The 14,554-nt window shown below is 43.3% G+C and overlaps 1 protein-coding gene across 5 annotated transcripts in view; it reads right to left on the minus strand.

Annotated features, from left to right (window-relative positions):
• Positions 1-904: 904 nt before the first annotated feature.
• The window catches only part of FAM13B (family with sequence similarity 13 member B), a 79,211-nt gene continuing 65,561 nt past the window's right edge, over positions 905-14,554 (minus strand). For all 5 annotated transcript variants that reach the window (XM_066618516.1, XM_066618515.1, XM_066618518.1 and 2 more), the window contains 8 exons: positions 12,214-12,295; positions 11,721-11,947; positions 9,895-9,978; positions 8,460-8,555; positions 7,746-7,829; positions 6,952-7,124; positions 6,491-6,592; positions 905-3,240 (listed from right to left, as the gene is read on the minus strand). In XM_066618516.1, coding sequence (XP_066474613.1) covers positions 3,117-3,240; positions 6,491-6,592; positions 6,952-7,124; positions 7,746-7,829; positions 8,460-8,555; positions 9,895-9,978; positions 11,721-11,947; positions 12,214-12,295 — 972 coding nt within the window. In that variant the 3' untranslated portion in view covers positions 905-3,116. The remainder of the gene's footprint in view (positions 3,241-6,490; positions 6,593-6,951; positions 7,125-7,745; positions 7,830-8,459; positions 8,556-9,894; positions 9,979-11,720; positions 11,948-12,213; positions 12,296-14,554) is intronic.

Genomic DNA, 14,554 nt, shown 5'->3' on the forward strand with positions numbered 1-14,554 from the left:
AATCAGTGAGATTTCCAGTCCTCCCCAGTGCCCAGTCTAAAGTTCTTCTATTTCAGGCAGATCAAGATAAAGATCCTCCTGGCTTTGTAAGTGGAAAATAGAAAACTTTCCCCTTACCACCTGAAGCCTCTTTTTTGTCCTTTTTAGTGGGGGGGGGGGGCTGCCTTCTGGAGTATCTCCAGCTCCATGGGATCTGGACCATTCTGGTGTCCTCACATTCCCCTTTGCCTGGCCTGACCAACAGCCAAGGCATGCCTACCTACTCACGAGTAAACACAACATTTACCTGCTTGCTTTCCATACGGCTCAATAGACTGCAGCTGGGAGGGAGGCAGGGACCTCCTCCCTTTTGTGTTTTTGGGGGCTGCATTCATTGGATCAGGACCATTCTGACATCCTTGGAGTCCTCTCAGCTGCCCTTTCCGACGGACTACTAGCGAGTAAACGCGGCCACGTGGCTTCCTTTCTGGCTCAGGCTCACAGCTGGGAGGGAAGGGACCTTCTCTGGTGTTTTTGGGAGGCTGCATTCATTGGATTGGGGCCATTCTGATGTCCTTGGCTTCCTCTCGGCCTGCCCTTTCCAACTGACTATGGCAAGTACACCTACTCACGAGTAAACATGCGCTACGGCTCACTTTCACTTTCCATAGGGCTCCATTCATTTTTTCCTGCAGGGGACTGCATAAAAAAAGGTGCAGGAACACCGTTCCGGTGTGTTCTATTACAAAAAAAGTCCTGAGTATAACTAAACACTAGTTTCTGACCAACCTTGTATTACTTGGGATTTTTCTAAGCCTGAATTGCCAGATAAAGCTAAACAGAAGCAGTATTGGGCTACAACATCAAGACTTTTTACTTGGTTAGTATCTCCAAAGCAATTGTTTAGGAAAAATACCACACAATGGAGTATGACAATAAAAGATCCTTTTATTATAAAAATCTATACAATGAAATGCCAGACATAGCAATCATTTATATCTGGTTTGTTTATATATATCTATATATCCACATATATAGTTTTTACTTATGTCAAAGTAAAACTATGTTATATCACAAAATGCCTAAATCTACTATTTATTGCTCAATAAGAATGGCACAACACACACTCTTAGCATAACTGATGCCATGCTAGCTACGATACTGAACAAACAGCCAAACACTGCATAACACCACAAAAGCAGCTGTTAATCATTCTGAATTGGAACCAGTCTGATCACTCACTTTATAAAAATATTGGAATCATATAGATTTAAGCATTATAAAGGAGGAATATATTATTTAAAACATTTAAATAGTGCATATTGACATTTTGCATGTGGTATATAAAACATTCATGTACAACACTATACAGTACACATAAATTTCAATGTTTGGATGCACCTCTGTCGGCAGACCAGTAGAAAAGTAACTGAAGTGTACATTGCACAATGGAGCTGAATAGAAGCCACTGATGATCTCCAGATTAATGTCCAACCTCGCAACTCACTATGGTCCACTAAAAAAAAATCTCTAGTTGTATAAAAAGGCAAAGCATCATAATATAAACTTATTTTAGTGCTCTTTTCGGTTTCATGCTTACAACCACAGTAAAAATAAGAGCTTTTCATGGAGTATCGAAAACCTACTTTCTTTCTACTGCATGTCAACACACCAACCTGATGAGTTTACATGCTAGCCACTTTGCAAAAAGTTCATTTTTTTTTTTTTTGGTCTTTCAGAAAGCCGTGAGAAAATATGTCTGCTGACATTGCTGTTCATAATACATGCAGCAAAATAGGCACATGCAAACACATGGCCACAATCAACACACAAAAACAAAAATCCAAAAAGCACAGATTTAAACATGGAGGGCTTGCCTTAATTCAGCTCTACTATGGGTGCAGCATCCATGTGCAAATGGATCCTCATAAGAGTTCTGGTTCCCCCAACAGTGCATACACCAAGGACTACATTTGCCATGCCATTTGAAATGGCCTGGTACACACATCAAGGGGTGGAAAACCAAGCTTATTCTGCCCTATGTGGATCCCTTGGAGTGCAGATGATGAACCTACGGTAGGATTTGATTAAGCCCTTTGGATTTTTGCCAAATTTAAAAAGAAAAATAAAGGCTATTGGTATCATCTACACTAGGTAAGATAAATGTCATAAAAAATGGTTTGGTTCCTAAAGCTGCATCATGCAAGAACCATTATGATGATATCTGCGTAATGCCACAAAAAGTTAAATCACTTTTATTCCCTTTTCTACAACGACATAGCCGAAACGCTTCTTTCAAAGCTGATTCTGTCTACTGCCTTAAGTCCATTATGTTGATATTATTTTAGCCCTTGAGAAGATATGCTTATTTCAGATACAGCAGAGTTGAACTGACGTGCCTGCTGAAGCTGTACACATCTGAGCACCAACACACTCTCCCCTACAAGGGTCAGATGCACTATCCAGACTACACACTAAGTCACCATTAGCTGAGAAAACCGATAAATTAACAGTAATGTAAGTCTCATAGGCAATGTGAGATATAAATGTTCAGATTTTCCAAGTTTTAAAAATACAACAAGCAAGGTCACTTTCTGGTTTGTCCATTGTCATCTGAAACCAAAGAGCAAACAGGAGCCTTAAGTTGCAATATCCACAGACCATAATTAAATGACAGATGTCATTTGAAATCAAACAAGTTATTCCATGTTTTCTTCTGAAAAAGGCATCTCAGTTCAGGTTTGGTGTTCTGGAACACGGGTGTTTGCAGCCATTGTTCCCCATTAAAAAAAAGGCAATGGAGTAGTTCAGTGTTAACACTAACAAATGCAGATGAAATAAAGTTAGCAGGTCCAGAGTGTTTGAATGGTTCTAGTTCTACAGTCTTTGGGAAACAAGATGCATTTGTAATAAAAAAAGACCATGAGAAGATAATTGTGTTTGCTAAAGCTGGACAGAGCAGTTCCAAATTTATAAAGATTTTTCATTGGCTCCCTAGATGACTTACTTGCCCTTCGAATGTGGCACCATAATAAAGTGTACAAAAACTGCATTCTTTCAACAGTGCAAGACAGAGTGAACACCTAACAAGGACTATGACAGCATAAGAAAACCTCAGTGTTATGAAGAAACATAATTTATATTGATTTTGAAGAATCTTGTTTGCTGATGAGGACTTCAAGAAGCCGAAGTTTGGCTTTAACTTTCTTGTACTCTCTGTACTCATCAAGCATGGGAGCACGATCTTCTTTCTGAACATTCCTGTCCAAAAAAGACACAACATTAAGAAAAGCCAGGCCAACCTAGATGGCTTGAACTGATCTGGGATGCATCCAGAGCAGTAGTTTTTGTGCTACTTTGGTAATCTTGTAAAGTGCTGCATCCTGAACACCATATCCTGCAACTGTTTGCCCATTCTTGCACAATGCTGCATTCCAGGCTTTTTCATGCCAATCTGTGTACCTCTTTAATGAGATACAGGCAACACATTGTCCCTTTTCCTGGACATTGTCCAATCCATTATTGGTTAAGCTTCATTCTCTCTCCCTCCTACCCCAAGCCCACTTCTTGGGCACATTGCATTTTTTCTAAGTTGTCCATATGTGTAGAAGTGTTACTGCACACATTTAATGGATTGTTGTTAAAATTAGAACCTACACCTGCATTTCCATCAGTGGCTGTGAACAGGAAATATACAAAGATGGAACTGGAGAGTGAGGGACAATACTTCCACAGCAGGCCTGAAGGCATAGGATGTAGTAACTCTGTTGCACAGCCAGGTGGGGCTTTAACAGGGCATGCCCTCACAAAGGGCCACATGGGGACAGATCACACCCCATTAACTGTTGTGCAAATCATGGCAAGCCTAAAACTAGTTTACAAGGAAAACAGAGCTGCACAGTGACTGTTTTTGTATCTCTATTTCAAAGTCATCAAGTTAGAGGCAAAAAAAATCTGTCACCTCATGGCTCCATTCATTGATATGACAGCCCTTGGTTTGGTGCAATGTGTGCAGCAGCTAATGGGCTTGCTCCCAGGGGCCTCCTGCATTAACACAGAGGGCCTCTGGAAGTATACCTTGAGCAACAGCTGTTCAATTATTACTAATAATAGTATTATTAAGAATGTTTATATACTGTTTTTTTATCCAGGGTAAGAAGGGAAAATACTGTCCCAGTCTAGTAAGCTGGGAAAAAGGAACCAGTGCTGGAAGAGGAAGAAAGAGAAACTGGAAACTGTGCATGTGCACACAGGAGCCCAGAGCAAAGCACTGCCCCAGGGCCCAGTGCAACTCAGCACGGACACCACCTAGAACTCTCTGTTCCATGGTAGATAAACAGACAGGTTACTACGTGAAATACTTAGGATTAAATGAAACTAAACAAGAGCTCTAGTTTGTGCACATGATCGCAACACCCAATTTTTCTAGCAAGATATGTAAGAATTGCACCACTGGAGCCTGTTTTTAAGTGTCTTGACAGATGCTCTAAAAGGTCCTAAGCATGACATGATGGTGGACATCCCTATTTCACACCAAGCACCAAGAGTATACAGTGCTAGACATGAAGGTTTCATTTACCTACCCCAGGTAGGAGCTTTGATAGACTTTTGCTCTTTATGAAATCATCCAAATTTAAAAATAGTAGCAAGAAAGCAAAACATATCTGCAGTATGTTTTATCCTACATTCTCCATGAAGTTATAAAAGTTATACGCTAGATAACAGACTGCAGTAGAATAGTATCACAGGATGCAGCCCACATTGCATTGGGAATAAAAATATATTGCTTAACAGGTTTACTTGCAGCTGTTCACTATTTATAATGATAGTACAGCTCATCATATTCATAGCATGTAACAACATTATAACCAACTCAATGACTCTGTCAGACTAGCTAACACACAAAAAAACCCCAATTGCATCAAAAGAGGCAAACTGCTTGCCTGCAATTGACATTCAAATGGCCTTCCAGGCAGGCACACAACCTAACTGCAAGCCTTATATAACACTTAAATGGGTTTGCAGTACTCAAAACACTGCTCTGAACAGGCCCTGATCCAGTCTGTGTGTTTGCATAGATTACTTCAGGGCTTTTCAAACTGGGGCGTCGCAACGCCCCAGCCTGTGGGCCCTGGCCCCTGCCCCCTTAAGGGGTGGGGGCAGCCTGGAGGCAAGGAGGAGGCTTAATGGAAGCAGGGTGTGATAGCTCCGCATCTACTTTCACTGCCGCGGGGAGCCCTGCTGCAGGTCACGCTGGGCTCTCCGCACTCCCAGGAGGCTGCAGGGGCTTGGGTATGTGTACCCAAGCCCCTGCAGCCCCCCTGAGCGGTGCGATCCTGGGGATCACGCCGCTGCCTTCCCCCGCCCCTGCTGCCTTCCCCCTCCTGCCCACGCAAGAACTCAGTGGCTCTAAAACTCTCCCAGAGAACCAAACTCTCCCAGAGTTTGAGAACCGCTGGATTACTTGAACACTTACTAATAAGTTATTTTTGTTTCTTTGGCTGTGCATTGTAATGGCTTATGCTTTGATTTGACTGAGCAAATATGTGCAATAAATCATGGTGCCCGGTAGCCTCCTGCATGGAGACCTATTTCTGTACAAAGAACATAAGAAAAGCCTGGTTGGATCAGGCCATGTCTGTCTAACACAGCATTCTGCCTCCACAGTGGCCCTCCAGCTGCTTCCAGGAAGCCCCCAAGTACAAGATAAAAGGTACACCTCCCTGCAACTGGTATTCAGAAGCACTTTGCTGCTGATCTCAGACATAGCTCATAGCCACCATAATTCACAGCCACTGATCTGTCCTTCACTAATTTTTCCAATCCCCTTCTAAAACCAGCCAAGCTAGTATTCATTACTGTATCTTACATCTTAGTGTTCATCACTGTATCTTACAAATTTCAGATGACTTGTGTGCTATGTGAAAACTCCTTTTGTCTGTCCTAAATCTCCTGCCAATTAGTTTCATTGTAGGACCACTGACTAGTGTTGTGAAAGAGGAAGAAAAGCACCTGTCCCTTCACTCTATGCATAATTTTAGAAGTAGCAAGTACTTCCCTCATGAATTGCTTTTTTCCTTAAGAAAAAGTCCCAATACTGTAACCTTTCCTTATATGGATGGTGTGCCAGTTCTCTGATAATTCTGTTTGCCCTGTTTCACCTTTTCTCGTTCCATAACATCCTTTTCAAGGTGCAGCAACCAGAACCATACAACATTTTCCAAATGTGGCTGCACAACAGATTGACATGACTATCATCTGACCTTTAACATTTGCTAAGTTTATCAGTTTTATTAATTTTTAACTGGTTATTTTATATATGAATTTGAAATCAATGTGAATGTGATGCTGATCCTATAAAACAGAATGGAAATTATGCATTGCATCTTCCAGATAGGACATTTGCTAGCATAACTAATACTTCCATCTGACCATTCTTTCCCCTTCCCACATTTCATTGTTTCAATTAACAGCACAAATCCATTTGACCATCAACACATGTTAAACTAACCTTCCATTCTGCTGATAAAACCCATCTTCAAATTCCCGGAGTGTTTTGCGTAATTTCTTTTTCTCAGCTCGGGCTTTCCAAAGTTGTTCCAATAATTCCGGCCTAAAAGAACATGATAAGAAAGTAGATTGGATCATCAAGATCAGCACGAACATGTTCACATACTAAAGCAGTAGCAACACTAGCTGGACAGTAAGTGACATTTGCTCTGAAGCAGGTTTGTCTCTGCTGAAAGTGTTGTACTAGGAAAAATCCTCAACCATTCTTTTGCTATGACTGGCAAAGAAAATATAGTTAGACAAGTGGAACAATTAGGCGGAACTAATGAACTGTAATAATATTTCAGTTGACCCTGCTCCACTGACCACTCATTCCCCATCACAATCCACAAGCATTTGTTAAAAAAATCAAGCAACTGTTTTAATTATGACCTATAATGACATGTGGTCATATTTACGTACATGGACGCTGCACGGGTACTAGACAGACGGAGCTCTCGAGTCAGTTTCTCTTGATTTTCTTCAGCATCAGATTCTGAGTTTTCTACCGGGCTAGTAGTAACAGATGGCATTTGGGCACTGGGCTTTAAGAGATCAGTCAACTCTGATGATAACTCACCATCTTCTTCCTCTTCCTGCAATATATTAAAACAATTATTTAAAGACAAGTATTAAGCATGTCATAGTCTCAGATGTACAGCAAGAATCCCACTTGCCTATGGCAAGTGCCCCTTGGTGAGGACTAAGAACAGGCATTTTTCCCATTTTGTCCTTTCTTATCTGCCAGAGGATGAGAAAGCATGAAAGAAGCAGGCATATTTTCTCCCATGTCCCTGCCATCCTCCATAGCTTCTGTAAGTGAGGCAAGACTTAGACCTGTAGCTCTCTGACAAAATCAGATTACTGGATAAAGTCGTGGTTTTGTTTTCAAGAAGTTTTAAACAACAGAGATGTCAAGGGAAATGCCTGGTCATTTCTTGCTTTCTTTGCAGTAAAAGCAGAGCTTGCCTTGCCCTCCAGCCATATAGCTAAGAAGCAGAAATGAGGGGGGAAAGCAAAGCTTCTCTGTTGCAAAGGAACAAGTAGGCATTCTTACACAGATCCCATATCTGCCATCCTCTAAAGTTTCCTGCAAGTGAGAAAAAACCATGCCTGGCATATTGGGTGCTACCGTTACACCCATACTGAGGGTTCAGCTCTCAGCCAGTGTCCACCTGCTGCTATACCATTAGAACCACTGTTGACTTTCAATATACCTTGATTTCTTCAAAAAAGTGGGCTGTTTCTCCTTCTATGATAGGTTGTAACATCTGACTGCGCCTTTTGGTTGACGGTGATCCCTAAAATATAGATCACAAGGTGTTAAGACACAAGAATGATGCTGCTTTAATTTTGTTCAACTTATTTTTAGAACATGGGTGCAGTTTCATTCAATATGCCTTTCCATGTTGGCAAAAACAACACACTGAAACCACATAGCCAACATCTACCTTCAGGCTTTTGTTACTGGCCTAAATTGAGAACACTAAATCCTACATGCCACCAATATCCTACTGCCAACTACTGCAAATGAAGTGAAGTTTCTCTCTTGAAATATAGAGTGCCTAGAGAAGGATCACCAATTTAAAAAGAGATAGTTATGTCAGAAAAGGGTCAATGTTTCATATTCCGATTTACACTGACAAGGGAAAATGCACGCTTAGCCATTGTTATAGCTGACAGAAACCAAAGAAATGCATCACTCAAGACACAACTGTAGTTAGTTCAGTCACCATTTATCCAAAGTCAAAGGAACCACGTAAAAGCAGACTTAAGAATAAAAATTTCACTATTCAACTGTGCTAGAGCTACCTTCAGTGTAAAGGCTAAGTGTCTTAAGAACAGAAACAAAGGGAAGGAAACTTTCTCAGCATTCATTTTCAGTGAAAGGTAATAGGCAAATGCATGAAACACAAACTCTCTGTACTCACAAGGATAGGAGTAATGCTTGCTCGAGTTAACATTTGTTTCACAAGTCTGTATCTGTCATACAGAGGTTTAACAATGTGACGTTCTTCTCTGGAGACCTGAGAGGGGAAAAAAATGGATGATTGCAAATGAACAAAACAGGTTCTCTCTCCTACACTGAGAAAAAAACCACTTTTATTAAGTCAGTTTACAGGTTGACTTTTAGTACAAGTCTCCCAAAGTGGTGCAAGATATACATGTCCCGTTATACTCCAAGTCATATCACAAACCAAAAGCAGCACATGCTAACAAAAACAACTTAACTGGGTCCGAATCTGAAAAAACTATCCTTTTTAAAATCCCAAATTTATAAAGATCTTTTACGATCTGTGCAATGGAAGCACAGGTGTTCATTTCTTTTACTTGCTTAAACTGAAGATGCAATGTGCAACCTGACCACTAGAGGGGGCCTAACAGCATGCACATTGTATTTGGAGTATAAGTGAAAACAAGTTGCCATCCCAACCATGCAAAAACAAAAGTAATGGCCACAAAGGGGGGCGCTTCTTTTTTATAGTGCCCCCCATATCCATGGTTTCCATATCCATGAGCGGATAATGTGGAACGATGTGGAATGGTTCTCCTGCAGAGATGGCAGCATACCTGTAATTTTAATGTCCAGTGCCCCAGGGTCTCATACAGATCAGAGTACTGATTTCAAATAGCCTGAAGCACACTGCTACCAAACACCAGAAGAAAGTGTGCCAATTTTGTAATATCTCACAAGGGACTGCACAGAAATCTAGAGTGCCTGCCCTTGGGACCTCCCTCTGTGAATAGGAGTGTTCAACTTGCACAAGGACACCTTGCATGAGCAGAGCTGACAGCAAAAGTGCTAGTCAATATGCTACACACTGATCAGGATAAAAATGGAAGACTTCTTCTAAAAATCAGGTTTAAAATATTATAATTCAGTTATATTGTGTCCCTTTAAAAATAACCCAATTTTAAACACGCAATACAAACATATGAAAGTCTAAACTTATGGCACAATCCTATCCTTTGTTAGCAGCTGGAAGACCTCTGTCAGCGCATGCTGTCACAACTGTTGTGACAGGGAAGAAGTTTGTAGGGTCAGAAGGAAGGACGGCATCATCCTGATGGTGCCAGTGCAGGCCTCGATGGGCTCCAAGGCAGGTAAGCTCTGTGCTGGTCAGCAGAAGGGTGGAGAGGGTGAGGGATGGGCAGATCGGGTCCCAGGGGCAGGATCAGCAGTGCTTGCACGCACCATATCCTGTCCCCCTTCTTGGCATGAATTCTGCAGATGGCATTAATTCTGTCAACATGGAATGGAATCATAAAGTATGAAGCAATTACAGTAGGTGTTCAATTGCTTACATAACTGTCAACTTCATTTAAAATAATTGCATGGGGCAGGGAGTAACTGAAAAATGTTACCGGTCGTCCATGCTGGCTTTCATAGTACAGGAGACTTTTTTGGAGTGAAGTCTTTTCTTCTGCCAGATGGTCTTTAGTCATCTTCTACAGTGAAAAAGAAATACAAATGTCTCATCTGCTTTCTATTTCATGCTTTTTAAAAAACACAAAAAGCAGGACTATATTAAATAAGAGATTTGAACTCCATACAACTGCCATACAACTCCAAAATGTTCCACACACTAGTTGCTTCCTCTGTGTGAGTCTCTAACACAGCCATTTTCAACCTTTTTCAGCTCGCGGCACACTGACAAGGCACTAAAATTGTCAAGGCACACTACCAGTTTTTTTACTTACAGTAAAATTATTACATTACAGTTAATCTTGAATTAATAAAATTAATACAATTAAATCATTACATGACAAAAAAATTGACAAGAAGCAAGTTAAATTCTTATCAAAAGTGCCAGAAAGTGTTGGCAAAGACAGGGCAGGTTGATCACATAGTGGAGAATGTGGGTGAGGGGCAGTGAGGAGACATGATTGAAACAAGTGCAGGATTAAACTGGGGGTGGGGGAGAGAGAGGGAGAATGTGAGGCAGTGATTCTGTATCTTTGGAAGGTGCTGACAAGTGAGGGGAGGGACAGTAAGAGAGTTGCTAACTGTGATTGTGAGATTTGGGGGGAGAATATTCCTGGGGAAGGGGGTGGGGGAGAAGAGGAGAGAGGAGTGCCAATTGCCTGCTTGTGTATTTGAGAAAAAAGAGTGCAACCAAAAGCCCAATCCTATGCATGTCTGCTCAGAAGAAAGCCCCATTATAATCAATAGGCCTTACTCCCAGGAAAGTGTGGATGGGATAGCATCCCCAGAGCCCAATCCTATGCATGCCTGCTCAGAAGTAAGCCCCATTATAATCAATGGGCTTACTTCCAGGTGAGTGTGGATGGGATAGCACCCCCAGAGCCCAATCCTATGCATGCCTGCTCAGACGTAAGCCCCATTATAGTCAATGGGGCTTACTCCCAGGAAAGTGTAGATAGAGGAAGGGTGCTGGGCCACAATCCTAACAGCCCCAAAGTGCATGGAGGGTTGCTTTGGGGAGTTGCAGGCAAACTGGCAAGGAAAAGGGACTTTCAGGGACCCTGAAACCTGAGGTTGGGGGCCTCAGCAGACTTGCTCGCTATATACACTCACTTTGCAGCTCCCACCTCCTGGCTACTCCAGGCTTCTCTTTTTGGCCAATCAGCGTGCAGGCAGGCAACAACCTCCTTCGTGCCCAATCCTATGCATGTCTACTCAGAAGTAAGCCCCATTGTAGCCAATGAGGCTTACTCCCAGGAAAGTGAGGATCAGGTTGCAGCCTGAGTCATGCTCAGTAGCAGGAGCAAGCTCCAAGCAGACTCTTCAGCTGCTGCGTGGGATGTAAAGCAGCAGCTACCAGCCCCTTCCCTGGCTGCTCCCTTGCTTGTGCTGCCTGCCGCGGGAGGCTCAAAGCAGCCTCCCGCATGTGGACACACAGCTCCTGCCTGCCTCCTCTGATTCTGCAGCACACCTGAGGCAGCCTCGCAGCACACCAATGTACCGCGTCACAGCGGTTGAAAACTGCTGCTCGAACACTTAAGGAGTGTTTCACGTGTCCTAGTATTAAAATGAATAGCAATTTCTTTACCCACACACAGCCCTGTGTATATACTTGAGGGTCTGGATCAAAGCAACAGTTTGTGTAACTTCCCGCATATAAAATTAGAGACTGCCTGGTGCATCTGCAACTAAAGAGATCATAAGTAAGTTCAACAGAAATGTTTCCATTTCCTTTTCAGGCGTAATAATTCAAACGTGAAATTACCTTGATATCTTCGGGAAGGCATCTTTCAATTCGTTTTTCCTTCAGCCTTTTAAAAATTAGCTCAACTGTGTCCTCCTTGGTAGGCTTCTTCTCTTTCTGCACAACTCGCAGTTCATCTTCATTTTCTTCATCATGGTCCAAAGATGAGCCAAAGCTTTTTGGAAGAGTGTTACTTCGTGGACGTGTCTGAGGTATGAATTCGCTATCTGAGCTTTTGTGCTTTGCATCTGCATTTCCAATAAGTTACCACAGAAGTCAAGAGTTAGCTCACAATTAATACTTTACAATTATGGGTTAAATCACTGATATCAAAATAGAAGTGATGAGGATTCTCTTAATCAAGATTTTCAAATCATGAACATATGCAAGTATAAGCACCTTTGCCTCTGGACAGCAGTTCAAGACTCAGACACTAGTTCTCTCTTGCCAATGAAGGTACTGAGAGATACATAATTTTCAGGGTTATTTTAGAAGGTGAAGAGTAGTATCTTACCTTTTATTTGCTTTTTTAGTTTGGTAAGCTCTGTCATCCACTTTAAAACCTTTGGATTTGCCGAAAGATCAGAATATGAAGGCTGCAAAAAGATATGCATAACATTAGTGTGCTCAATGCAAGGCTAGAAATTATATAAATACAGCTCAAGAGGGTTAACATCTCTACCAGAAACACAATGCCCTCTGCAGGACAGATATAATTGGTCAACACAAAAACTACATAGCCCAGGGGTCGGCAACCTTAAACACTCAAAGAGCCATTTGGACCCATTTTCCAGAGGAAAAAAAAACCTTAGATGCCACAAAACCCTTTTGACATCTAAAATGAAGATAATATTGCATATATAGTTTTTTTTTACCTTTATGCTCTTATAGGTCCCATTTTTATAATGTAGCCCCCTCTTGTAGCTTTTAGTTAGTTTTGTCATACATTCTTGTCCTGTGTTTTCAGACGCCTGGTCCTCTATGATGTTTTGCCTGATTCCAAGGCCATTCTCTGCCTGGAGAATTATGCCCACTTTAAGCAAATTAGCTCCCCTTCTTTCCCCCAACAAATGACCCTGGTTCTGCCCTGCACTCCTGCTGGACCCCACCTCCAGGGTAGCTCGCCTGCTCAACCTGCAGAGGTCCTCTCTCCTGCCAGCAGCCTCCCACCACTACAGCAGACCCTGGGACATCAGCAGGTCTTGGGCACAGCAGCCACACTTCAAACTCCAGTGTCTCCAGTAGTCCATTAGTCACAAATGGAGTCAGAGTATCCAGGGCAGAGTCCAAAGTCAATAAGCCAAGTCACAGTCCAAGATCAGATTCCAAAGTAAGTCAGTCAAATCAGTCAGAGTATCCAAGTCAAAGTCAATAAGGCAAGTCAGTCTCCTCTGCAACCTGCACTCCCTTCTCCAACCCACACACCCCTTCCTGCCTCAGGTGCTCCTTATATCCCTGAGGGCCCTATTGCCTTCAAGTGGCTGCAGCTGTGCAGCACACTCTGCTGGATGCCCAGGCCTTACCCTTAAAGGGGCCACTGCTGACACCACATCTACCTCCTCACCAGATCTTCCAGGATTCCAATACATATATCAGTTATGACATCTGCTTATCTTACATGGATACTAAAGAACTCCCCCCACCTTCCAGAGGCACCCTGCTGGAAGGAAAAAAGGACACAAACTCCAGAGGTGGGGAAGAAGCCAGAGGGGGGGGCAGCCCCAGGCCAGCTTCTGCCCTGCCTGCCTGCCCTCCCTCACTCAGGCTGCAACCCTCTACACACTATCCTGGGAGTAAGCCCCATTGACTACAATCGGACTTCTGAGCAGACAAGTTGGTTGGAGCTCTCAGGTTGCAGTCCTCTCCACACTTTCCTGGGAGGAAGCCTCACTGACTACTTGTGAGTAGACCTGCATAGGAGGGGGCTGAGGCTGCAGCCCTCCACACCTTCCTGGGAGGAAGCCCCACTGACTACAGCGGGGCTTACTTGTGAGTAGACCTGCACAGGAGGAGGCTGAGGCTACAGCCCTCCATACCTTCCTGGGAGTAGCCCAGGGACTACATTGGAGCTTACTCTCGAACAGACCTGCGTGGGCTCCCACTCACCCGTTCTTGCGCTTGGCCTTGAGCAGGCTCCAAGGTTGCCATCCCAGGCACCCTTTCCTGGGAGTAAGCTTCATCCACTGTAATGGGGCTTGCTACTGAGTAGACACACAGGATGTCTCCTCTGCTGTGGAGGAAAAGCCTCTCCTTGCACTGAGTGGGGACCTGCTCAGGGAAAGGTGGGTTGCAAGGGCTCGCAATGGCTGAGGAGGAGGGCGTCCTGCTGGAGAGTTGGGGAGGGGAAAAACAAGGAGCTTAAGCCTGCAGAGCCGGCAAAATTGAAAAGGGAAACCAATGCAGGGCAGGTGGGTGTGAAGGGAGAGGAGGGCAGTGAGTTCAGGGGGCGGAAGGAAGCAGCCTGCCCTCCCAACACAGGTGCCTCCTGTTACCCCCTTTGCCACTTTCACCGGGAGGAGCCGCAGCAGATAGCTGAAAGAGCCACATGCGGCTCTAGAGCCGCAGGTTGCCGACCCCTAACATAGCGTCATACATAGCCATTCCTTCCCCAACATGCATCTTCTCTGGCCTAAAGACCCCATTCTGATAGCTCCCACGGTAATTTAATGGGACTAAGAAAGCACTGCCGTAACACACAAAGAAACATACTTGGTTTCTATATAGATATATAGATGAAGCATGGGGGGGGGGGGAGGTTGCAGGGAAAAGGGAAGACCTGGAAGCTGGAAGTGGGAACCGTGAATAGATGGTAGTGCCCTCTCCCTGTAGTCTTATTTATTTAATTGCATTTCTAT

This window comes from Tiliqua scincoides, chromosome 2 (assembly GCF_035046505.1).
Source record: "Tiliqua scincoides isolate rTilSci1 chromosome 2, rTilSci1.hap2, whole genome shotgun sequence".
Classification (NCBI taxonomy): domain Eukaryota; kingdom Metazoa; phylum Chordata; class Lepidosauria; order Squamata; family Scincidae; genus Tiliqua; species Tiliqua scincoides.